We start from the raw sequence: 27699 nt of genomic DNA, 5'->3' as shown, positions 1-27699 counted from the left end.
CAGGACACAGAATTCCAGTCTTGTCATCTGGGAAACAAGAACAGGCATGTGTAAACTGGCTTTGGAACAACAGGGGACAAGGCATGTCTTCATTCCATTTGATCATGGAGGTTGACATATGGCAAGAAGTCTGAGAGGAGATGCTCTTCAGACACCTGGGACCGTGGGGCCAGATTATAGCATTCAGATTTTGACTCAAGGTGTGAATTAAGGGATCCATTTTCACAGAGCTCCTGCTGCTCCACAAAGCCAAGTTCATCAGTGGAGTGTATAACGGAAAAAAACGACTTGTGAGATACCAACGAAGAGGCGGTAGAAGGCAATATGTAGGGGGGCATGAAACTTCAGAACTAGAAGGGACCTCAAGGTAAAACTAATCACCACCTTCATTCTACAGGGAGGACATTGGTATAGAGAAGTGGCTTCTATTAGCCTTTTATAGTAGTAATCAGGCTTCATTATCTCCTGAAGGCTCTCCTGATAAACTCTCATCCCATGGCTGGATTGGTGCCTCCTCAGTGTTCCTAGACTATCTGCACGGCCCCCAGTATGATCATTTATGTCTCTGTAACTCCCCCTGGACTGAGTTCCTTAAACACTAAGTTTTATGACCCCGGAAATGTTTCTTGAATGGTAGAGGTGACAAGGACAATGCTGGGCTGGTGGGGGAGGGGAGTTGGCCAAAAAGAGACTATAGATGACCTCTGCTTCTGCAGTATATTGCAAATTAGGGGAATGTGGGGCAAGGCAGTGGAGGCAACCCGGGACCAAAGAAAAGCAGTGGACAGACACCAGAAAGAGGTATTATATTCAAGTGAAGGTATGAGATCTTCTTAGGAGTGGGAGGACAGCACAATTGAATCTATTTGTTCTAAGTCAGATGGGATTCCTAAAACGAAAGGGAGAACTGAGAGAGAAGTGCCTGAGAACATAGAAATAGATGGGAGTACGATGGTAGGTAGGCAAATTCCTTTAGAGATCCTTTAGAGAGGCCTTGCCTTTTGAGGACAAGGAAACAAATACATGTAATTGTAGAATATGGAGCCCTGGTGGCAAAGTGGTTAAGAGCTCAGCTGCTAACCAAAAAAGTCAGCAGTTTAAATCCACCAGCAGCAACTTGGAACCCTATGGAGCAGTTCTACTCTCTCCTATAGGGTAACTATGAGTCGGAAATTGACTTGACGGCAATAGGTTTGGTTCGGCAATAGGCTGCCTTTTGAGGACAAGAAACAAATATATGTAAGAATTGTAGGATGTGATGAGGTAATGAGGCAGTTAATAATATTTTCCCTAGGGCATAATGTAGTTTCCAAAGTCATCAAACCAAGTAACGGGACAAATGATTCATTTCAGTAGCTGAATTTAGCCCACGTTATCTCATGACAATTCAGGGCACAGAACAAATAAAATTCTATGTTAGCATATAAGACCAACAGCTAGTGCAAGATGAATGAAGTTCACAGAGAGAATGTGAAGGATATTGTCCTCAGATGACTTTAATGTTCAATAAAATCATGTTTAAATTCTATTATCAACTTTTATAACCAACTGACTTTTTCTTAATGGAACCTTCCCTGTAACTGGTCTTCAAATACTTTCCTTTTGCCCAGTAGGTTTCAAAGCAAGGGACAAGACTTAATTTGATCTCAAAAGCCAATCACCTAGCACCCGATTTATCAGAATAAAACAATTAAATACATTCCTAACTGGGCATGTCCTGCCCTGGTGAGGAGACATTCAAAAAACCTCTAGCTATGTCTGTAAATGCTGTGGGGTGGGATTATCATTCATTTTGCAATTTTCCTAAGTAAACCTCAAGTGATTATTTCTAGCTAGCAAGGTTAAACATATGTAAGTTCTTAGGCCTATTCTCCCCGTCCCTGTTTTTTAGGTTTTTACAAGTACTGACTTGTTTCTCAGAGCTGTTTATATCAAGCTTATTATATGATTGAGTCAAGCAGAGATGGGGCTGAGAATCCCACTTTTACTTCACATTCACTTGCAATGGAATTTTTAAATTGTATAGGGTAGATAATTTCCTGCCTAAACTACGTATTATACTCAAGTAGGTGGCTGATAAATTTCACCATTAAAAAGTTATATATTACTTTTGTGAGCTAAAACTACTAAACAGGCATTTTAAAGTTCAATTTAAAGGTCAAATCTTACCAATCTGTTTAGCTCTTTTTAGGGACTGAAGAACACTCTAATGGTAAATTATTTCTCAAACTGGTTTGTTTCTGCTTTTGTGCCACCATATGGTCCACCATTACCCTATTTCTTTTGTAAAGCTTTTCTCCCTCTTAGTTTGAATCTAAACATCAAAAAAGCAAAAAAGAGTAAAAAAAATTATTGCTTCAGTTTTCTTCGCAAGAAATACACAACTTCCTTTGAGGTCATTTCCCTGAATTTAAAAAACTCACTTCCATAAGTAATTCTTAGGTATTAAATAATGAAGTGGGGAGAATTTGCTCTCTATTTAAGGTACTCATATTGTGAGCAGTACAATGACTTGGAACTTTAGAAATCTAGTTTCTTACCTTTGTGACGGAAAGTGTGTAAATTAAATGTCAGGAGGAAACCCGGCTGCAGCAATCTTATCCAGTTAGATGCCCTACAGCCCAGAGAAGCAGGCCAGGAACTCAAGGAGCACTGAATACCACTCATTACCTTGAGGTGAATTCATTTCTGTCTTGTACCATGCTAACCACCCAGTCTCCAAAAACATACGTGAACTATTCCAGTTTTACTAATAACTTTATTTAAATAAGACACAGGAACTTCTATACTGAAAAAAATACAAAACAAAAGCCACGTATTTCCTTGTGTAAAGCCATATTGTATGGTAACTCCAATACTGTTCAGCGCAGTGGCTAGAATTAAACAGTACAACTATATACAAAATTTAAACAATTTTTGACAAATTTCTACAGCTGATGTAGGATACATTTGAGCTCAACAACTTCTGGGTAATTTACACGGCAAAGCATAAGCTTTAACACATTTGGTTCGAAACTTTAATATATGCTAAAAACAAATGTACAACACAATTCATTAATATTTAGTTTCTCATGAGAAAATAAAAGCACGTCACTATAAATATCGTACACCAGATTTCATCACCAAAAAAGCATATTCAGTCCATCTTTCTGAATTTGATATTGATACTACTGCATCTTATTTGGACAAAAGCAGAGCATAAGATCAACACATTATGTAATGCTAAACCAGAGATCAGAAGTTAAATGGAGCTCATATTTATCTTACGGAACTAGTATTTTTCTCCCTTTAACCATAATCTACAAAATATAGTATTTTCATCAAGGCCTGAGATTATTAGGGTTAAAGGTGTCTGCTGCTGAAAAGATTGTTTTAAAAGGTTCCTCTGTGAAACAGCGAAAGTAAACGGAGTCCTTTTCTCCATGACAGTCTCCTACACTATAACACTGACTAATTTAAAGGAGCCAGAATGCACCTTCGGGAGGGAATATTACTGCAAACTTTGGTGGAAAGAAGAGAATTGGGATCATGACAAAATAATGAGCAACAAAACACATACACACATACACACACACATATATATATCCACTTCTTTAAAAGAAAAAATTGTGTTGCTTTCTTATCATCTAATCCTTCAATGTCTTTAGAAAATAAAAGCCAAAAAAAAAAAAAAACCAAGGAATGGTTAAAGGGAACTGAAACGCTCCTGTAACTGCAGGCACCTTGTTTTCCTTGTTCTTAAGAAAACTGTGCCATACACTTTAGGTGCAGATGAAACAACTCTAGGCTTTACTGAACTGAAAGCAAGGAAATAAAAAATACAAAAGCTTCTTTTTGCTTTTGGATACCCTCTTTGTGCTGCAGAAAACAGTACCTGAAAGTTGGGTTATCCCACTGACCAAACAGGAATATCTAGGGCTCTCTTCACGCTTTGTTGAGAAGTTATGTCAAGTCTGCAAGTTCAAGGCTATTTACTTGGGTTTATGTCCATATTCAAAATCTTAACAAAAGTACTCTTAATGGTATTATGAGAGGCTTAAATGAGACAACTTCAAACTATTGCTTTTGTAAATCACCAAATAACCTGCTTACTTATGTTAACATTAATTCTGAGACCTATGTATTCTCTATGTGTAAATGCAGGTCCTACACCTAAACCGCTTAAAGAAAACAAAACCCAAGAGTGTGTCATTTTTTCACCTGCAAATTAAAGAATTTCCAAAAGAGAAACTAAACATTAATATGCCTTTAGATAAAACAGTAGCATTTCATGACCTTAATGGCCAACATAAATAAAAATCTCAACCATCCCCTGTGAAATTTCAATTGTTTTGAAATCAAACCTAGACATCCTTGTCTTTAAATTTCATCATGCACAATGTGGAATGTTATGTACGCCTAGTACTGAACACTTTATTTGCAACATTGTAACAGTCATTAGCTGAGCAACATCTGAATTAAAAAAAAAAAAAAGCCACGTTTACACGTTACACATGTTGAAACAATGAATGCAACAGTTGTTTTACTTGTAACCACATGACAAAAGTGATGTCAGACATCACAGATTTGCTGGTTCTCCTCATGTTCACCCATGTCCAGGACTATCGTTCTCCTAGGGTTGAATGCACTTTTTATTCCAAGAATGTGGAATGTAATGAGGAAAGGGAAATGCATAAAATAAGGAAAGGCAAAAGAGTGATGTTCCCTCTTTAGCTTTTTAGCTGTGAAATATTTAATATCCCAATATAATATACATTCCAAGTTACCTGAGTTTAGACTTCAACTGAAGTACCTGAAGCTAGGCCATAGGGTGGGCACTGTGCAACTGTTGTGGCCATATATATATATATTATTTTTTTGCATTGTATGTATTACAGAAGTTAGAAACAAACACCTGGATCAATTGTAAACATAATCCTGAAGTACAGTATTTTCCATAAGACAAAACACAGCAAGACATTGTTTTGTTGACATTCTATTTAGACAGGCAACTTTTTGATATAGAGCTTATTTATACTGAAGAATTTGAAACAAAACACAGGACACAGTACTAATCTGTCAAACATACTATGAAATGCATAGTCTCCACTTAAAATGCTGAATGACACACACATTTTGCAAGCATTACTGCTTTCCACAGAAACTGCTAATAGGAGTTCCGTCCCTGCCAAGATCAATGTGAAGAGATACTTTATGATGCTGATAAGTATTTTGTTGTTGGTGGTGGTGGTCAGAAAAGTTTGTCACTCCATGCAGATAGATGTATGAGACCTAGTTCCTCATTCATGGAACACAGGGTAGAGGCCAGCTCCCCCTTGCCTTAGATCATCACATAGTTGTGAGCAGAGATGTGCTCCTCACCCTGCAGTTCTTGCAGAAGCTGCTGCTGCTGAGATGGCTGTTGGACCGAGACCTCTGTGGAGCCCATTGTGCTGGTGTCATCAGAGAGAGATGCAAAGGAAACTCGGGATGAGAGCTGCTCAACGGTCAGCGTGGTCAGAGCTGAGCTCTGGGCAGAGTTAGGAGAGTTCTTGAGCATCAAGTCAGAGGCAGGAAGGAGAGGGCCTAGAAGTTTTACAGGACAGAAAGCTGATCCCGTTGGGATGAAATTAACCTTGTTTTTGTCAGGACATGAAAAGAGAGGGGCTGAGATAGGCTGACGAGACCTAAAAAAAACCATAAAACAAAATCAGGTTTACAATTACTAGAAAGTACTCTCTGACTTAATCAGAATTCTCTAAAACAGCTAGAATGTGAATGGCAGGGAATGGGTTAAGTGTACACAGAGGAATAAACATCTTCCATAGCACAAGTCAGCTGGCAGGCTAGTCACATACACAGCACTGAAGTGATATTTGAGACAAAAGGATTTTCAAAAGGACTGGTCAGATGATAAATTTTCAGAGTTCATTAGTTTGCTTTCAGTTGTATTGGAACATGGAAAAATATCCTACATTATAGCTGCAGACTATACAAGGTTAGAATTACCTTTTCTATTAGGAAAAAGTATATTGGGGAGCATATTATCCCATCCTGTATTTGGTTATAAGCATTTCCACCTTTTCTGTACTTCTGTATTACTTCTATTAACACATACGGAAAAAAAAATTTTTTTCAGTATTCTTTCTAAGAGCCAATGAGCCCAACAGAGCAGGGTCCAGAAGCCCTTCCTCTCTTCCTATTCCTGGGAGTGAAGCCGTCAACTCCTTCAAAACCACTCTCTGTCCCCTTCTAGCTTGCGGGACACAGAGGCCTCCATAGGCATCAGCATTAGGACAAAGGGATGAGTCCAACAGCCACAGGTTTTTTCTGAACTATTCTGCCAAGTGTTTACAGCAGAAATCTCTTTTTATTCAATTTCTAATTTATATATATTCAAACATCGAAAAGAAAAAAAAATCTGTGAGCAAAGTCTGAATTCCATGAAGAATTCACATGCTAGATGTGTCTATAAGGGAAGGAGACTAATTTCCCCGTGGCTTGTGGAATCACTGTTAGGCTAGCCACACACACATATAAACCTTGCTCCTAAGACTCTTTTTGTTAGCCATCTAAATTTTTAGAGCTCTTGAAGGGAAAATTCTTAATGATTAAAAATAGATCTTTTAGGCGGTAAGGATGAATTTCCAAGTTTTTTTTGTACTGATTTTATACATTTCCAGTATACAGACTCCAATTTTCCTTCAGTAAGATCTCTTTTGCCTATTCAATTCTCTTTGAATAATTTGCTTCTGAAAAGACATTATCAGCTGGATGGAGTAGTTGATTCATCTGTAATCAACTGGTCCCAGTAAAAAGCTTTACAGCTTTGCAGATCCCAGCTGACAGAAAAGATATTACTTACGCCATTTCCTCAAAGACCTTCACTCGCTCACATCCCTCTGGGGGCTCCCGTTTGAACATGTAGCTGTTGTTTGGTTTGGGAGATGAAGCATACTTGGGTAACGGTGAGCTACTCCCACTGTCTGTAAATTTAAAGCAGTTATATTAACTAGTGATTGAAAGTTCTTTTAGATTAAATTTGACTTCCAAACAAGTAGCCTTTGCACCATTTATCCACTACTGTCCCTCTTCTTCCACCAGAGCTTCCTTTACAGCAAAGCTATTTCTAACACTCATGTGTAGAACTTGTCTTAAAAAAAAGAAAAAGAAAAAAAAAAACTTCAATGTATGAGTAATATACCATACCACATAACGTAATAGGAAGATATTTTGGTCCGAAAACTGCATTTTGAATAAAGCAGAGCTGTAATCCTGAAAATAAACACATTATTTATTATGTATTATGTATTTCAGAAATGTAAATGAATCGGGTAATAACTGTTTTCTCACTGCCCAACCAAATTAAGTGAAATTTTTAGTATGTGGAATAATCATCACAAAAGTTTTTAACAGAAATGTCGCTTTTGTTAAACACCATGAATACGAGTGCAAGGAAAAAAAAGGCTTGTAACACATGATGTCTTTTTTTTATCTCCCCACCACAAGAAAGGTAATTTGCTCAGAATCCTGCCTTTAAAATACCTATGTTAAAGAGTCTAAATTTTCAGCAGTTTGTGTTTTTGCTATAGAAAGACATGAGAAATCCAAAAGCATTTCTACCTAGTACATTTTCCTCATATTTCTGACCAAAAAGAAAATGGTCTATTCATGAAAAGCCATAAAACCTAAATTCAATGGCTCCCTTTTCTACCTGGCAAAGGATTTTAGAAATTCAAATCCACCTAAATGTGTCATTATCTTTGTAAGATGCCAAGTTGTAAATCCAGTAACATATTTGTATAAATACAGTAATCCTATTCAAACACAATCTGACTTAACGCAAACCAATCCCCACCGCTAAAATACTAAGCACATGCTCTACTGAGACTCATTATTTTCATATATTTTGAAAGATGGCATTAGTACCATAATTATGTTAGTCACAATTTTGATAAGGTACTTTAGTGTAGGGTACAGAACACAGTCTAACATTAGGAACTGAGTAATAGGAACATTTTTGTCATCGCTAATGAATAATGCACGCTTAGAGGGTGGAGTTGACCCTTGATGCACACTAACAGTATATCTTATGATTCAAAACACATTTATGTTAGCCTTGGAAATGCAGGATTTGTGCTTATAATATGGCTATATTCTGGCCAGGAAATCACAACCTCCAAAATAATAAGGTCACATTATTAGGAAAGCAAGAAAACGATAGTTTCTCCTTACCTATTTTTTTTTTTTAATTGTTATTCATGTCCCTTCAGATTATACATAAAATAGTCTCTTGGAAGGAATAAAATTTTAGAATTAAGCTGGCTTTTTTTCATATAAGTTTCAGATTTGAGGGTTTTCTTCATAGATTCAACATTTATCCTGTATCTTTCTTAAATAAGTGGAAGAAAGAAGGGGGAATATGATTTTTTTTCCTCAGGCTGATGAAAAACACCATTAGCTTGACTAGAGGTCTCAGTTTGCTGCTCTCCATTTTAGCTAGGCTAGCCATGATCAACAACAGTAAGTAGATATGACATGTGATGCCTCCACTGAGAGTATTGCTGGTGACAATACAGCCCACATGGTGGGCAGAGTCAGCCTAGAACCATGGCCTTGTTGGATCTAATAAGTCATTTATTAGCAGGGGTGTGACCATGCCAGTAGCCAATGATCTGCCCTACTATCATGTACGAAAAGTCAGCTTGGCCCCAGTTACAGTCCTCTGTGCTCTGTTCCATACTATACATCAGGCCTACGACATTTCTCTCACAACTTTGAGGGTTTCAAGGGACTTTCCTCAGAGCTGAAAGCTAGACATGAGTTGCATAATCTGTAAAGCTAATTATCTTCCCACCAACAATCTAGAATGAATTAAATTTTTTTTCTTTCTAAAATATTTCTAATTTCAGAAGCTGTAAATTTATTATTACAGTTTTACCCACTTAAACTTCCTATTGTTTTTTTGGAGGGTGGGGGAGAGTAGAGAAAGGATAGTGTTAAATAAATATACTGTTACTCTAGAAAGACAGTATTCAAGGCTATTATATCTCCTTTCCCTTTTCAATAAAAATTATTTGGTTTTATATATAGATATATATGTGTGTGTATGTGTATATATGTGTATACATACATAGTACTAACTGTTCAGTGGTCTGCAAAGGCAAAGTTTGAAAGAAAAATTATTTTGAGACTATAAACACTGATTTGTTAAATCAATTTTTTCTGTCAGGTAAGTATGTAAGCAAGCTGGTACAGTGCAAAGAGGAACAGAAATGGAGACATCTAGTCTGTGGTTTTAGCACTGTCTCTAGTGGTATAGCTACAGAACTTTGAATACAAGTGCCTGTCTGGACTTCTGTATAATTAAAGGAGTTGTCACTCCTCCTGACTTTAAAATTCTATGATTTTTTTTTTTTTTAATGGTTGTTAACACACAAAGAAAGAATACTGTCCCCCAATTTTTTTTTTTTTGCTTTACAAAAGGGAAACCCTGGTGGCGTAATGGTTAAGACCTATGGCTGCTAACCAAAAGGTCAGCAGTTCGAATCCACCAGGCACTCCTTGGAAATTCTATGGGGCAATTGGGAAATTCTACTCTGTCTTACAGGGTTGCTATGAGTCAGAATCGACTGGACGGCAATGAGTTATTTTATGATACTATCCACTCCAGACTTACGGATATCTAAAAATTCACTTATTCAGTAAGAAATCTGTGTGAATTCAACAAACCACATTTCAATAAGAACATTATAAATGTGAGGTGAGCATGTCTGCTCTGGAGAGTTAAGATGAAAAGTATCATGGTAATCTTAATTCAATCTCTTTTATTCATAAACATGCCAAGGTTTCTCATTATGTTACTTGCACAAGAAAATAATGCAGAGTAATAACTAAAAATATAGTTGAAATTAAATCAAATGTTACTTTATGTTCTTATAACATCTAGCAAATGTTGATTAAGAAAATTAAATACAAGAATATGAGTATTTACATATCTTTCTGCATTCATAATATTGTTGTGTGCCATCGAGTTGGATTGAAAAAAAAAAAAAAAAAACCCCATTGAGTCGATTTTGACTCATAGCAACCCTACAGGACAGAGTAGAACTGCCTCATATGGTTTCCAAGGAGCAGCTAGTGGATTCAAACTGCCAACCTTTTGGTTAGCAGCCGAGCTCTTAACCATTGACCCACCAGGGCTAGTCCTGTCTATGTAAGAGAATTACTCAACTCTGAAAATCAAGACTATGAAAACGTTTTCTTAGTGATATTACTTTTATAGATCATTTATGTGTAATACCATATTTACCGTTAAAGTCAAAATAGTTTCCCAAATATCTTTAAACAGGTGCTAATGAATCTAAGTTTTAAAGAAATAAAAAAGTTATTATTAAGGTTTGGAATTCCATACAGAAACAATATTCATTAATGTAAAACTACATGTACTTTTATAGCTTCAGAGTTTTCTGAATTTCTCCTTTTAAATGGTTGTCATTATTTCTGGTATATTAAGTTTTGTGGCCAATATTCCAACATAAGAAAAATCATATTTTTTGAGTCATTTACTAGGTATGTAAAATCTTTACTATGGTCCTATTCTAGCCTAAGTCTCCAGCTGTGCTTTCTCTTAGACTATCAGATTACTTTAGCAAATAAAGTGAAATTAATTCTAAAGTAAGCAATATAATTAATTACAGAGCAGTGGTTCTTACCCCTGCCTTCACATTAGACCCATCAGAAGATGTAAAAATGCCAATGTCCAGACCATCCCTAAGCGATTCTGATTGAATTAGTCTGGGGAGGCGCACAGGTATTGTTTCCTCCCCCCCCTCCCCCGCCCCCACCCCCCGTTAAGTTCTCAAGTACTTCTGAAGTGCAGCCAAATTTGAGAATCAATTACACAGAGATTAAGAACGCTGGTTTGGAGTCAGGCCACCTGACTTCTACCTAGGCCTCAATACATGACCTACGGCAAGTCTGACCACTCTGTTTTTAGATTTGTAAAATGAGAATACCTACTGATATGACAGCTATGAAAAATGTGTATAAAAGGATTAGGATAGTACCTGAAACATAATAAGCTCATAATAAATATTATAATAGTAGACAGAACGCATCACTCCTAATTTGCAAATTTAAAAATGTGAAGCATTTAGAAATTAAATGGTTATTCCACTCTCCCCTGGTAGGACAGAGTAACAGAGGGTGAGTCTTTTTTAATACATCTGCACACTCTAAATCTATTCTGGTACACAGAAATAAGATTTTGTTTCTAAGAAGCAAGAGGAATACTTAGAGAAGCGAATTCTCTAGGTTTGCGACTGCTTAGCACGAGCTCTGCCAGTTCATGATGGCATCCATTAGTATACAGAGATCTATCAGTCTTGAAGTTAAAATGGATGTCTACAGCATGCAGATTCTATAGGCTACTATTCAAAGAAAATATTTTTATAGCCTGTGCAGGATCAATGCTAGAATGCCTTCTTATTCTAGCTCTCCCAGCTAGAATAACTGACTGGGAAGGTTGAGTATAGTGTTCAGCCAAGACTATACTCAGACTCACTAAGAGCATAATTAAAAGTTAGCCGAAAGAATTAGATTAGAAATATGATTGACTAAGCAGGACTCATAATTACCACTCTAACATTAAAATTACTTCTTTTGCTTTAGGAAATGAACTTATCAGATGTAGTGTGGTTTGATGGCCTAATGAAATCAGGAGAAACACAAAATTGTATAGGACTTCTTGGCAACAAAGTTTTGGAAGTAGCATTACTAATTGTATTGAAAAACCTGTGTTTTTAGTTAACTCCAAGACCAAATTCTGAACAAGTAACCAAAACATTTGGCTCTCTCATGTTTCTCTAAAATTTCAAAGTTAATCCCTTACAGAATTTTAATAAAACAAGTTAACAGCTTTAGCTAAGATCTGCTCTATAAAGATTAGCATTCAACAAAGGGTAAAGAGGAAAAAACGCCATCATAACCTTTCCCTAATTACATTTTTTAACTTTGTTTCAAATCAGATTGTTTTTTGAATAACTGGACCTCAACTTACATTCCAAATTTTAGGCCCATTAATTAGGTATGTGTCTGTCCTGTGTGGGAGGTGTTTTGTTTATTTTATAATTTAATCATTTATTGTTCCATAAGAATTAATTGAAGTGATATTCATTTATGAATTAAACAAATTATAGTTGCTCCTTTGTTTTTGTGTACTCATAGTAAATATATGCTTCTTTTACAAACACAAACCTGATAGAAAAATACCGCTTATTATTATCTCCAAATCTGACATAAATCACTGATAAGCTAACTACCCATTGTGAATCTGATGAGATAATTAAAAATGAAAGCCTATCACTTTATAAAAGGCAGTCCTCAAGCCAATTTATAGACAAAAATCACACCTCTTATAAATCTCAATGGTAAAACTAAACTGAAAATAAATTGCAGATTACACTTAATATTTTATATATTGAAAAGTAATATGTTTATGGATCTCAGGAAACCATGTGATGCAATCTTTGTTTTTAAATTCTCAAGCTTTTTAAATGAAAAAGTTTCTAATGACATTGGTTTTCAAGGAACTGAAACACATTGTTTTGTTTTTCACTTACAGGGAAAAGAAATTAAATCTCACACTTCAAATAAAAGTTTTATTATAATTTTAAATGCTCACTCAAAACATATTTACTGAGCACTTGCTGTTGTGGGCTGTCAAGTTGATTCTGACTCATAGTGACCTTATAGCACAGAGCAAAACTGCCCCATAGGGTTTCCTAGGCTGTAATCTTTATAGGAGCAGATACCAGGTCTTTTCTCCCTTGGACCTGCTGGTGGGTTCTGGCCAGGACTTCAAATTGTTTTTTTCCAGCTCAACCTCTTGCTGAGAATTTGCCTTTTCACCCCCAGGTATGCTGAATCAGAATCTATATTTTAATAAGTGCTCCGACTATACATATACTATACATATACCAGTTTGAAGCCTTCGTTCCAGCTAACCGTTCAGTTAGCAGTTGAACACTTAACCACTGCACCACCAGGGCTCCTTACTGAGTGCTTACGATGTGCAAAACAGAAGGCAAAATAAGTGACCTAAGTATCATCTTAGTGCATTAGGTAAAACTCAGTAATTTCTCTCTTTTTAATTCTTGCTAAAAGGAAATGACAATATAATGCTTTTAGGGAGATATCAGCATGGAACCTTAAGCCTATCATCATATTCACCTTAAAGCCTAATCTTCTGATATCCATTTCCTTATTAATGGTGGTAATAATTTTCCACATCTCCAAGCTAGAACTTCGTTGTGATCCTCATCTCCTCCTTCACCCTCACCTCGTATATCTAATCAGTCACCAAATGTTACCAATTCATCCAGGGCCCATTTCCTCCAATTCCTCTGCCCTTGCTACTTCTTCCTCATCTTTGCCCTATACCTGTAGTCTCCCAAGGGAGGTTCACAAAGCAATCCACTGACATGCCGGAAGAAAATATGAGAACGTCAATATATATATATACTTTTTATCTTCAAAAATAAGAGAGTAAACTGTATTAATACATGTTTAGTTTCTGAATTATTACACATATATAAATTAGAAATATATTAACTTTTATTAGGAGTACGGATTCAAAATTACTGACCAGAATGTGTAATAAATAAAGCTTGGAGACCACAGGCCTAGACTATTAAAATAGCATCTTGTCCTCCTGCTGTCTCCCTCTATAAGGGCATAGTGCCACCTGAGTATGGTCCTTAAAAATAAAACTGGTCATGTACTTTAACTGACAAAAGATCTTTGCTTGGCTCTTCATTTCTCTGGGCAAGGCTGACAAGGCCCCTTATGAAATACTGGCCTTTTTACCTTTCCACTCTCATTGTCTTCTACTCCCTGCCATTCCCCCATGTTCTCCAGCCACACAATTTCTTACTGTTTTCCACACACCAGGCCTTTTCACAGATGAATGTTGTATACAGGCTATTCCTCCTGCAAGGCAGTAAGATGTAGCATGAAGTTTCTACAGAAGATCTTTGCTGGCATCTGGACTACACAGAATTAAAGAAAGTTACTTAATTTCTTTAAGCCTCAGTTTTCTCCATCCTTAAAATCATGTCAGTATCACCTGCCCATAAAATTGTGGCATGATTACAAGAAATAACAAAGGTAATATTACTTTAGGATTCGAACTGCTGACCTTTTGGTTAGCAGCCTAGCTCTTAAACACTGTGCCATCAGGGATCATCTGTCCTATGAGGCAACTGCCATTATTATCCCCAATAGAAAATTGAGATATAAAGAGGTTGAGGAGGCTGGGCCAAGATGGCGGAATAGACACACGATTCCGGCAAGCCCTCTTACAACGAAGACCCGAAAAAACAAGTGAAACGAGTACCTTTATGACAAGCTAGGAGCCCTGAACATCAAAGGCAAAGTTAGAAAATGAACTGAGCGGCGAGGGGAAAAAGAGACAGTTCAGAAGCGGAGAGGAGTTACTAGACCTGAGTCACCGGGAGCCCTCAGGCACCATTCCCAGAGCAGCAGGGGCAGGCTGGTACTAGCGTTCGGCTGCAGTTTCCTCAGGGAGAAGTAGCCAGCCACACAGCCTACTCCCACCTCCGGAACCCAACGAGAACGGCGTTCTCGGCAAAAGCTAAGTACTTGCCTATATTTTACCATGCTCCCCTCCCCCAAGCCAGCTTCAGCAGCTGAATTCCCTGGGCCTGAGATAGGCCCTGTTAAGCACCTAGAGCCATCCTCCCAGCCTTGGAGAAGGAATAAATTCACAACTGGGGGAAAAGATCATTTGCCAACTTCACTAACTGGGGGACCTTAGGACAGAAGCGGCTCCTGTCCAGGCATAAACGGTCTCTGGATTTGAGTACCTTTCCCCCCTACGTGGACCTGTGTGGGCCTATTTCAGGAGGGTAGGCCATTGTCGGCAGACTACAACTGTTTCAGCTGTGTGGTGGAGAGGTGGGTGTTTGATGTTTGACACCGCCTTGCCTATTAAACAGGGGCCTCACCTACCCACATTAGGGGCCTAAGGACTGGTGGCTCCACTCAGCTCACCCAGCCATCCATGACAGGGGTGCAAGGACAACTGGTACCTACCAGTCCTTACAACCAAAAGCACTGCCCATGGTCCGTCTGCAGACCCCACCCACCTGTACACTCTAGGGAACAGTGACACACTTTCCTCAGAGACATTTGGGGGACGATTCTCAGCCCCCCTGCCTTATTCAGAGTGTGACCCCCTGCTGCAACCAGATACTGGTGCCTACACCAATCACCCCTGCCCCTCTAAGAGTGTAGGACAGAGCCTGTACCACATACTTGATGATCAGCTACCTGGACACGTGAGATGAATTCATACAAGAAAAGTGAATGGACTCCTAGACTGATATACCTGTTAACAGCTCTAGCCATCTGGGGACAGGACGTCAGAGCTCCAAAGGTGAAAATAATCAAGCTAGCTCACTCAAGCAACCCATTTGGGCATATCAAAACAAAACAAAGCAAGAAGCTATGATACAGTAAGCAAACATAAAATAAACTAATACGATAACTTATAGATGGCTTGGAGACAACAGTCAATATCAAGTCACATAAAGAAACAGACTGTGATTGCCTCAACAAGCTCTCAAAACAAAGAGTCAAGGCATCTTCTAGATGAAAGTGCATTCCTGGAATTACAGGATGCAGAATACAAAAGATTAATATAGAGAGGTTGAGTAACTTGTCCAAGGACATGTAATTAGTAAGTAACAGAACACGGACACAAACCCAGGGCTGTTCCAGAGTCAGAGTTCAATACCCTTATGCTAGCATTATGCTCAGTAAATCTTGATCTATCTCAACTTTAGCGTCCTTATTAGAGATATGATGAGGTGACCAGATGATCAAGTTCCTTCCACTCTAACATTCATGCTTCTAACTAAAGGCTAACAACTTCACTGGGTCTGCGTTCTGTCAGTTTCTCAAGGATATACAGTGTAAGCAGCGTCCCCTATGCATATTTCTTCTTACAGGAATACATAAGACGATGAGAAGAAAAAGTCCAATATATTCTGTTTCTCTGGCCTGGTTAATCCCCTGTTATTTTCTCTCCAGCCTCTGTTACCAAGGTGACCAACTGGAAGAAGGGGAAGGTGAGGCAGTTTTTAGCAAAGTCATTTCCTTTCTCCTCATTTCATTAGGAAATTTGAACTTCACAATTTCTTTACCACAAAAAGGCCTATCGCTAAGTTAGCAAATCTCAGTTTGGTTATTCTGTCTTTTTGGGGGGAGGAGTGGGTAGGTGGGAGAAGAGTATGACTCTTTCCTGAACATTCAAAAGCCTAACACACATAATTTAACGACCTAAAGAAAAAGACACTGCTTTCAATATATCTGTAAAAATATAGCCTTTCAGGACACACCACGAAGAAAGGTCATTAAAAAAAAAAAGAGTACTAAGAAAATCTCAACTAAGCACTACTACATGTTATGTACTACTCTGGGAACTGAGGATAAAGCCATGAGCAAAAGTTATCTGTTCTTGCTGAGCTTACATTCTGATAAATAAGTAATGAAATATTTATGCAGGCATGTTCTAACATTCTAGATTTCTTATATTCTAGACTCTGGGCTATAACATCTAGATTGAGCTGCATACTCATTAACTGTTTTTAATTATAAATAATAACTCACCCACAGACAGCTGTCATGTATCTGCCATTGGTACAGTTGTGAACATTTTCTGAAAGGGGGGCAACTCACAGGGTGTTTACTCTGTGCTGGCAGACATTGGGAATGTGTATATAGCTTTAGATATTATCTTGGAAAAGGAAAATAGGGAAGATGACTTTAGGGACAATTCTAGAAAGGGTCAGTTTTAACCTATGGAATAACTCCTTTGGTGGACCAATATCTCTATACTCTTGTAATTGTACCACCAAAAGCCTCTTCTAGGATAATAAGCATCAAAGAAACAAATGGGGAGAATCTTTTGATAGAGAAATAGATTCAGGCTCTGCAGCAGTGATTTTCAAGGTATAGCAGCTAAAAGAAGCATACCCATCAAACCACAAAAAAAGGAGTGCCACAAAATCTTGGCTGATCAGGCTACCTAGAAAATAGAGAGCTAAAAGCATAGTAAAGGCAAAAGTTTAAAAAAAAAAATTAAGAAATAAAGTCCCAGAGATAAATGCAAATTGCACTAAAATGTATGTCAAAAGGAACAGGAAGATGCCAAAAGCAGTCTATTCTAAAAAGTCTGCCTAGGGTCAGCCCTGGACTCTGAAAAGATAAAACTTTTCTTTTTCTCTCCTGGGCCCTAGGGCTGCTCAGTCTTAACACCCAAAGTTTGGCAATATTAGTATTTATGAGTTAAACTGCAGTATGAGTTAAATAGGCTTATATACACTGGGCTTGGGAAGCTCCATATAAAAAATCCATAGCATATAGTGTTCCTAAGGGAAAACACAGTGTAAGTTCCAAGTAACCAATTTTATGGACTCTTGGAATACAACTCTTGGTAGCTGGCCTGAGTAAAAGGGTTCCGCTTACTTCATGATTACAATAATCAATGTTTCCACAGTATCTTGTTAAACTGCAGAATTTTATAACAACTGCCTAAGTGAACCGTGCCAAAGATCAATGATAAGTAGCCAAGTGAAGTCAAGATTTTGTGGCCTGCCCAGTACCAGTTTGGCTACCATTAAGGAACGCTGGCAAAGCTGCTAAAAGAAGGAGTATTTTGACATTGCCATCTCTAGTATATAGGGGAGTATTTTTCTTCCTTGTATTTTGGGCATGATATAACATGGAAGAATTTAGGCTAAATCTTAAGGTGTATTTCGAGGATGTCAAGATGAGAGAACTTGTTCTGGATCCCTGAATTCTCCACACAGACTGTAATATGGGAACTGTGGCTGTTATTAGGTTAGTTAGCCTGGCAGCTTTACACATTGACACCAGGCTGCCTTCTGTCTTTAGGTCACGGGGAGGGGGGCAACAACGCTGAAAACAGTCTCTTAATAGCCAGACCTTTCTCAATAGGGTGTTTCTGTTCTGGCATTGCAATCTATATAGTCAAAGAAAAAACCCAACATGCTAATCAACTAAAATTATCTTACGGGTCTCATGATTCATGGAAAAGAAGAAATGTTAGAAATAGGCAGAAATAATGTTAGCAAAACCAGGAAAAAGATAAGTATATAATAGATGAGTACTAGAAAAATAATCAGCTCACAGAATATGCCTTATTAGAGCATACATGCTTGGCCCTTCCCCTCCTGTGCCTGCCCATCCAGGCTTGTAAAGATGTTTGAACTAGCCACTCTACCACAGAACAAATTTCTCAATAGCACCTGCAGGGTATGTAAGTACTCCAAATCTCTCCTAGTTGACTCTAAAATTACAGTATTCATTCTGTTATCAAAGTTAATGAGGTAAACCTGTTAGGAATTTATAGATTGAACTTTTTTCCCCCTTACTGAGACTGTTCTACAGTTTAAATAATATATATAAATTTCAGAAATTGTAAAACTGACAAGTCCCACCTTTGTACCTTTCGTATTTGAATATACTTGCATAATAGTATATTACCTGTTTACATACCAGTATTCCTTATTAGACCATAAAGTCCTTAAAGGCAGATATCATGTCTTATCTCTTTCTCCACTCTCTAGTACAGCACTTGACATATAGTAGATGCTCAACAAATGTTTCTTGAATGAACTAGGAGTATATACTCAGTTAAAATACATAAATATCCATTACTGATCCTAAAACACAAATATGTGTGTGTATATATATACACACACACATATATAAAAAGGATCGATATATTTTAATTTTCTTTTCACAAAGATGGCAGTTGCTTTTGTTTGAGAACAAGAACTTCACAATGTAACGGAAAGCCACATACATCTCCATGGAACAATAACATCAAGTTAAATCTTGATAACCCTTTCGTGTCTGATGGTACATATAGTGACCATGAACTTTTTTCAGCCTCTGGGGGTTTATTGGGAAGTTTTGGGCTACTGACAGTGCATGCTGCAAAGCAGGTAGGTGCCTTTATGACTGTCTGAAACCAAAGTAACACGCATATACCACAAATTACTGTTTTAACAGGGTATTATATGAGGTGTCTGCATTTTTGGTGGGAAAAATAGAAATTTTGAAAACTTTGTTACACATACGTACCAATAGACCCCAAAGGGGAATCTGGGGTATAATTAGTGGTACTTCATGTGTACCTCCTGAACACTTAGGGTAGGCTTGTGGCAGGGGTCAAGAAAAGAAAATCCATACTCCAGATACTATCTACCAAAAATTCAAACACACTCAATGATTTAGTGTGCTTCCATTAATGTACATGGTAAAAACAAAAAATTCAAAGCAGAAAATAATTGGGTCACCAAAGGGTTAATCACAAAGTAATGTCTCTAAGCTAACTATTTAGAAATTGATATCATGAAGCTTTAATTCCCAAACTGAGCTAAACTGCAGCCTTGTTAAACACAGAATCATGTCTTAAATGATTCTGAGGTCTCTCTCCATAATTTCTAAAGAATTAAAAAAAAAAAATCACTATTAGCAACACCTACTGGTTTACTGGGTGTTTACTATGCACTAAGGGTTGTGCAAAGCACTTTGCTACATTATCTCACTTAACCCCAATAACGAAATGAGTGGTAGATATTATCTTACAATTTTACTGAAGATATTTTTAACTACAAGAAAAAAAAAAACTGTTGGTCTTAGAGATAATCTTGCCCAATGTTCACCTTTTACATATTTATAATAATAAAAAAAAAAATCCCAAGAGAAAGAAAAGACATCTGTGTCAGGCAGGGCACCATCTGGTTAAGAAAAATAAAAGGGCATAGTGGAAAATATACACACAAAGGCAAAGTCTTAGGGAAAGGTCTAACCTGTCTTAGAAATGGTCTGAATTCAGGTTATTAGATAATTGGCAGAAATTACGCCAGAGAGAGAGGTTTTGGCTAAGTTGTAGAGGAAAATAGTTTATATTTTTTCCTGAAGGCTCGGGGAGCCAACAGGTGATAATAATGATGATGATGACTATAGCAGCTGCTATCATTTATTGAATCCTTGAGAATTAATGCAGTCTTTATGACAAAACTTTAAGGATTCAAGTCCACTCCTGTGTGGTCCCAAAGCTGGTGCTGCTCTTAACTTCTGTGTTATAATGTCTCCCACAAAGAACGTTAGCAGGATAGTGACATGAATACATCTTCTCATAATAAAATAGATAATAAATCTTTTGAAAAAAGAGATATTAAAGAATATATACTGTTTTAAACTTATAACCTGAGGAGCTCCACCAAGCTGCAGAAACCACGGATTTATCTACCTCATAGATATGTTCACTTGGAGACCGTAAAGGTTATCTCACAACCAGTCAACCAAAATAGAACTCATCTATCATCTTCCCAATACATCCCCTTTTTGGTTCAGCATCTCTCAATTACTTTCAGTATTAAGCTTAAAAAAAGAAATAAAAAATCCATAATTCATGGCCTAGCCTCACTACTATTATTTTTTACTTTTCATTTGAATCAAACTACAAGTACTAATATGTAACAAAAGTGGGCAACTTGAATTGCACTTATTCTACTATTATAATAAAGAATATGAGTTTTGAAATCAATCATACAGACCTGCACTGTCACTTTCTGTTTAGCCTCAAACTGTTACTATTACTTATCATTTCTACTTACCTTCTAAACAAGCAAGTGAAACAGTCCTACTAGAAGGTGTTTATTTGTTGTGAAACATTCACAGTAAAATCACTATGGATGTAAGGAAGTGATTAAAGGTGTTTGCTTCGGTAGGGTGCCTCAATGAAATGAAAGTTTTCTAGTTTGACTTCCTAAGAAATGGGACTTCCCAGTTGAGGTAAAGATATGCCTAAGGCTCTGCCTTTAATATATCCCTAACAGAGGAAGGGGGTCCACAGGCCTTCAATAATGAAAGGGTGAAAAGAAGAGGGACTGTTGAGACCTACCCACAGAAATAAAAAGCAGAGGACAAAAATCCAAAGTAGCTTCCATTTTCTATTTAAGAGAGTCAGCCATAATGATAGCTGAAAGAAGCCAGAAAGAAAAGAATACAAACCATATGATTCCATTTATATGAAATCCAATAACAGGGAAAAACTAAATCATAGTGATGGACATCAGAATAGTGGTTACTTCCAGGTAGAGAGGGGAAGGGTATTGTTTGGGAAGCAGCCCCAGAGAACTTTCTGGGATATTAAAAATATTCTGTATCTGGATCTAGACAGTAGTTACATGAGTGCATATATATGTAAAAATTCACTGAGCTGGGCACTTAAGATTTGGGCATTTTACATACAATAATACTTGAATAAAACAAATGAAAGGGAGGAGCCAAATTAGGACAAGGACCTTAAAAATCCTTTAAGGTTTTATAAACTTTAACATTTCTATGTTCTTAAATTTTTGTTGCCTACCATCTATTAGTCGGTGGCAAGAGGCAGTAAACGTGTTAAAAAAAATAAGTTCATGTTTCTTCAAAAGTAGCTAGGAAGGTGGAAGCTGGAAGTAAGGAGGCTGGACACTGTGTTGTTACCCGCTGCAGCTAAGGCTGAGGGAGTCAGAAACTGAAAGAACAGAGTGAATGGTATTAGCCAAGCCTGACACAATGACAGGAAAACAGGAAGGACACAGTAGGGCCTGACAGCAACAAGAAATTCCAGAGGTTCTCTGCTCCTATTGATATTAGCTAATAATTTGCAACAAACCATAATATAATCCCTGATGTCATATAAGACTTATTAAACTTGATCTACTTGGTGAAAAACACACTCAATCTTCCATTAGAATTTTTAGAAATTATTTCCTCCAAAATCAACCTGATTACAAAATCTAACTTTAGGTATGGGAAATATACACTCTGTCATAACTACCATTAGCTCTGGTCAAGGAAAAATCCTGTATATGATATGAAGTTGTACACACTTCATTTTATAACTTTTATTGTTAAAACTATGCGCTGTGTTTCTCTGACACATTTATGGAAGATGTTTGTGAGAGTCACAAAGAGGGTACATGAAACCAATGAATAAACAAACCTAGATTAACCAATCTTTTACAATCCTACCATTCAACAAAGGGGAAAAAAATGATGTAATGGTCTAAGACAAAAAAAGTATAATGAACAAGACCCTACAACAGACCCTCTAAATAAGCAGATGATTTCATTCTCACCTTTATCACGATCATAAAGTAAATCTTCTGTTGAACAAGGGCTGCCATCCTGGGATTCCGGGGGACAAAATGGGGAGACACAGGGTGAATGGCTGCTACAGCTACTGCTGCGCTCCTGAACGGAGGGAGTCTGAGTGTCAATGCTGCGAGTACTACTGCTCCGATAGTGAGCAGGGAGTGGAGCTCGTCGACCATCCGGAATGTCCAAAGGCTGCAAGAGGAACGTCATTAAAAAAGCTAATGATGGTGCATACATTCCATTCATATAAAAAGCACATGGCATTTCCTGTGATTTCATAATCCGTTATCGTCACCATAATTGATTCTTCAGAGAAGAGAAAGACACCAAGCTTCTTTTGGAAGGTAATTTCTGTACATGTTACCTTTATTGAATTAAAAATATCATTCAAATCCCAAAATAGTTAAGATTTCAAAATACTGAGGCTAAACTGCCTTAAAAATTCCACAGTATTCACAGGTTAGCACTTCCCATAATTATTTTGTTTAACCCTGTATCCCTAATACCTAGCACTGTGCCTGGTACACAGCAGCCGTTCAATAAACACTTGCTGAATTAATTAACCAAAAAAAAAATTAACCAAACTGCTCAAGAAATCACTTTGACCTGCTAGTAAGAAAAGCGAAATCTTATATTCACAGGTAGAGATGTCTCTGTTTGTTCATCTTTTCCTATTTTAATTTTTTAGAGCTAAGAACCATATTTTCTATTTCCTTTGCAAACTACCTAAAATTTCTAATAAAGACGTTTATTGCATTAGAACTCAGTGGAGGATACTGACATAGAACAATTCTACTAATCTGGTATCCAACTTAGTAGGACTACTCAATTTTGCTCTGTTCTAATGCACTGTTCTGAGTGGCAAAAATAAGAAATAAAAGAAACTAAAATTGTAGAACCATGTATCTTGAACTTACAGGGACGTTAGAGAACACTAGTTCAACGTCTTCATGTTACATAAGGAGCCTGTAGTTACGAACTCCTGGTACCGTGGCTAACTGAGCAGGAGCTCTGCTGCAGTGGATTCTCTTCTAATATACTACCCTGAATTTTCTTCATTTCTGTACCAACAAAGTGAGGTCAGCAAATAAAATTCTATATGCTGAATTCTTCTTAATTAAAAAAAAAGTCTGTTATTATACTGACAAGACTGCAATGCTAGAGAAAAGAACTAAGATTCTCTTGGTTTATGTACAACTTATTTTCACTGTTAAGTGTACTTTTGCTCTTACTCTGAGTTTTGTCATCCAAAGTTCTCAAAAACATTGTCAAAAGGAAAATGTAGAAAGATAAAATTAGACAAGATTCAAAATGTATGATTTTTTCCAAAAGGAACAAACAAAATAGGTTGAAACCCTTAATGCCTGAAGTCTAAATTTCATTTATCTATGCCATGCTACTAAACCAAAATACCAACTTTACAACCTGACAATTACTACTTGATTGTAAAGAAAATATTCAATTATTTCAATATCAATTCATTTTGTAAACAAATTTTAAGAAGTAAAGCTTTCCAATTTAGTAAAGAAACAAATAAAAGAATATTAATTTACTTGGGCAAACTCTGAAAATACTATTTTTATAAAAGTGTTAATATTGCTAATTAGTAAAAAAAAAAATTGCAGCTAAAAAAGAGTTTAAGAATTTGAGTAGTCTTTTACTCATGTCCTATTTGATAGACACAATCTTGATATATTCCCATTTCTTAAGCTATAACTTGATAATATGTGTCAATTCCCTTTACCAACTTTTGTTTTATTGGGGAGTAGAAGAATTAGAAGAGCAAAACATGTTGTAGAAATCCATATATTTACATGAAATGGAAATGGGAAATACAAAAGCTTAGAAAGAAGTTATCTACTATTACCAACACTGATATACTTAACAGGACAATTTTCTTTCTTTAGCTATGGGAAGATTCACTAATGACGGTTATTTTGATTTATTAAAACTTTTAAGAGTACTGCATCATAAATCTAAAAGTTAATATTTTAGTTATAAATTTGTAATTCATTCTAAAATAATTCTGAAATTAGAACACCCCTTATTTGAAAGTAGGACAGTAAGCAATTTTTATATTTTACTATAGTTTTGTCTTCAAATTCTTTGGTAGTCAGCAAATATGTGAATGATTATCTCATCCTCCAAAAATTAGACCAATTTCACTTCCTTACATTATTTCCTTAAATTTTACTTGATCTATAAAGGAAACAATTTAAGTGTAAACAGCTAAGAGAAGATCTAATTTACAAAAGGCACCTTTATAATAGATATAAAATAAAAATTTAACATGAAATGTTTAGGGAGAGTAAAATGGCACAACCTTTTGGGGGGATAATTTTGGCCACAAGCATTAAAATTTAAAATGTAGAAATGCTTCGACTCACCAATTTCAGTGCCAGAAACCTATCTGCATGAGTATAGCGTATTTTCTAAACTACTGCTTCTGATGATAAAAAACTAGAAGCTGAATGTCCATCAATAAGCGGCTTATAAAATGAATTACGGTACATTCATTCATACAAGGTTTTAATTTATACTAATATACACATCAAGTACCTGAAAGCATATACAAGAAATTATGAATAATGCCTAGATCTGCTGAGTAATAATAAGTACTAGAAGGAAGTTATATGTTTTTACCTTATAAATACAGAATTGATTCTGAAACTAAAAACCAGTCTCAAAAGCTACACATTATCTGAAGGAACCAAATAGACATTTGACATAAATTAAATCACTCTTTAATTCTAAAGAATCACAGAAATGATTAAGCCAAAGGCTATTACTGGTGATTTCTTTTGTTGAGTATACCCTTAAAAACATGATCAAATATAGGTCTACATGCAGTGGTTTCTTTTCTGGATTTCCAGATTTCCTTTCTGGAATGTAGGTAATTTACGAAGTACTTTTAATTAATTCAAAACGAATCAAAGATCTAAATTTAAAAGATAAAAGTATAAAACTTTTAAAGAAAACCTAGGAATAAATCTTTGTGACCACGGACTAGGCAATGCTTTCTTAGATATGACATCAAAAGTATAAACAGCAATAAATTGGATTTTGTCAAAATTAACAATGTTGTACTTCAAATGACACCATAAAGTTAAAAAAAAAAAAAAAACTCACAGAATACAAGATATTTTCAAATCATTTATCTGATAAGTGATTTGTATCTAGAAAATATAAATAACTTTTACAAGTTAATAATAAAAAGACTACCTAATTTTAAAAATGGGTCAAAGGATCAAAACAGACATTTCTCCTAAGAATATATACAAATGGCCAATGTCGTTGCTGTTAGGTGCCTTCGAAATGGGTCTGATTCACAGCGACCCTACGTACAACAGAACTAAACACTGCCTGGTAATACGTCATCCTCACAATCACTGCTGTGTTTGGGCCCACTGTTGTAGCCACTGTGTCAATCCATCCTGTTGAGGATCTTCCTCTTTTTTCACCAATCCTCTATTTTACCAAGCATGATGTCTTTCTCAAGCAACTGGTCCCTCCAGATAACATGTACAAAGTACATGAGAAAAGTCTTGCCATTCCCTGCTTCTAAGGAACATTCTGGTTGTACTTCTTTCAAGACAAGTTTGTTCATTCTTCTGGCAGTCCATGGTATATTCAGTATTCTTCACCAATACCATAATTTAAATGCATCAATTCTTCTTCAGTGTTCCTTATTCATTGTCCGGCTTTCACAAACACAAGGCAATTGAAAATACCATGGCTTTGGTCAGGCACATCTTAGTCCTCAAAGTGACTTTTTTTTTTTTTTTAACACCTTAAAGAGGTCTTTTGCAGCGGATCTGCCCAGTGCAATATTTCCTTTGATTTCTTAACTACTGCTTCTATGGGTGTTGACTGTGGATACAAGTAAAAGGAAATCCTTGACAACTTCAATATTTTCTCCATTTATCATGATGTTGATCACCGATCCAGATATGAGGATTTTTGTTTTCTTTATGTTAAAGTGTAATCCATACTGAGGGCTATAATCTTTGATCTTCATCAGTAAGTGCTTCAGGTCCTCTTCACTTTCAGCAAGCAAGGTTGTGTCATCTGCATATTGCAGGTTGTTAATGTGTCTTTCTCCAATACTGATGCCATGTTCTTCTTCATATAGTACAGACTGAATAAGTATGGTGACGTACACTTTCCCTGATTTTAAACCACCCAGAATCCTCGCATTTTGTTCAACAACTGCCTCGGGGTCTATGTAAGTCTTCCGCATGAGTACAATTAACTATTCTGGAATCCCCATTCTTCACAATGTTATCCATAATTTGTTATGATACACACAGTTTAACATCTTGGCACAGTCAATAAAACACAGGTAAAAATCTTTCTGGCATTCTCTGCTTTCAGCCAAGATCCATCTGACATCATCAGTATATTCCATGTTCCAAGTCCTCTTCTGAATCCTGCTTTAATTTCTGGCAGTTCCCTGTTGATGTACTGCTGCAACTGTTTTTTAAATTATCTTAAGCGTAATTTTACCAGTGTATGATATTATTCGATAATTTCCATATTCCGTTGGATCACCTTTCTTTGAAATGGGCATGAATATGGATCTCTTCCAGTTGGTTGGCCAGGTAGCTATCTTTCAAATATCTTGGCTTGGATGAGTGAGTGCTTCCAGTAATGTATCCATTTGCTGAAACATCTCAATCGGTAGTCCATCAATTCTCGGAGTCTTGTTTTTCACCAATGCCTTCAGTAAAGCTTGGACTTCTTCCTTCAATACCATTATATGATCATATACTACCTCCTGAAATGGTTGAACTTCAACTAATTTTTTTTTGGTACGATGTCTCTATGTATTCTTTCCACCTTCTTTTGATGCTGCCTGCATTGTTCAATTTTTTACCCACAGAATCCTTCAATACTGCAACTCGAGGCTTGAATTTTTCTTCAGTTCTTTCAGCTTGAGAAATGCAGAGTATGTTCTTCACTTTTGGTTTTCCATCTCCAAGCCATTATACTTTGTCTTCTTGAGTTGCCCTTTGAAATCTTCTGTTCAGCTCTTTTACTTCATCACTTCTTCCTTTCACTTTAGCTACTCCACATTCATGAGCAAGTTTCAGAGTCTCTTCTGACATCTGTTTTGGTATTTTTATTTTTTTCTTTTCTGTCTTTTTAATGACCTTTTGCTTTCTTCATGTATGATGTCCTTGATGTCCACCCACAAACCTGACTGGTCTTTAGTCATTAGTATTCAATGTGTCAAATCTATTCTTGAGATGGTCTCTAAATTCAGGTGGGACATATTCAAGGTCATACTTTGGCTCTCGTGGACTTGTTTTAATTTTCTTCAGCTTCAACTTGAACTTGCATATGAGAAACTGATGGTCTGTTCCACAGCCAACCCCTGGCCTTGTCGGACTTATATTATTGAGCTTCTCCATCGTCTCTTTCCACAGTAGTCAATTTGATTCCTGTGTA

General features: G+C 36.6%; 1 protein-coding gene across 2 annotated transcripts in view; it reads right to left on the bottom strand.

Moving 5' to 3' along the window:
* Positions 1 to 339: 339 nt before the first annotated feature.
* The window catches only part of GLCCI1 (glucocorticoid induced 1), a 124591-nt gene continuing 97231 nt past the window's right edge, over positions 340 to 27699 (bottom strand). Inside the window, exons 6-8 of one of the 2 annotated variants that reach the window (XM_064290005.1) lie at positions 22230 to 22440; positions 6845 to 6965; positions 340 to 5666 (exon numbers count right to left, since the gene is read on the bottom strand). In XM_064290005.1, coding sequence (XP_064146075.1) covers positions 5321 to 5666; positions 6845 to 6965; positions 22230 to 22440 — 678 coding nt within the window. In that variant the 3' untranslated portion in view covers positions 340 to 5320. The remainder of the gene's footprint in view (positions 5667 to 6844; positions 6966 to 22229; positions 22441 to 27699) is intronic. The other variant, XM_064290006.1, reaches the window with a different exon arrangement.

Source organism: Loxodonta africana, chromosome 8 (assembly GCF_030014295.1).
Source record: "Loxodonta africana isolate mLoxAfr1 chromosome 8, mLoxAfr1.hap2, whole genome shotgun sequence".
NCBI lineage: Eukaryota > Metazoa > Chordata > Mammalia > Proboscidea > Elephantidae > Loxodonta > Loxodonta africana.
Note: the sequence above shows the minus strand (reverse complement) of the source record. Positions and strands in the feature narration are given on the sequence as shown.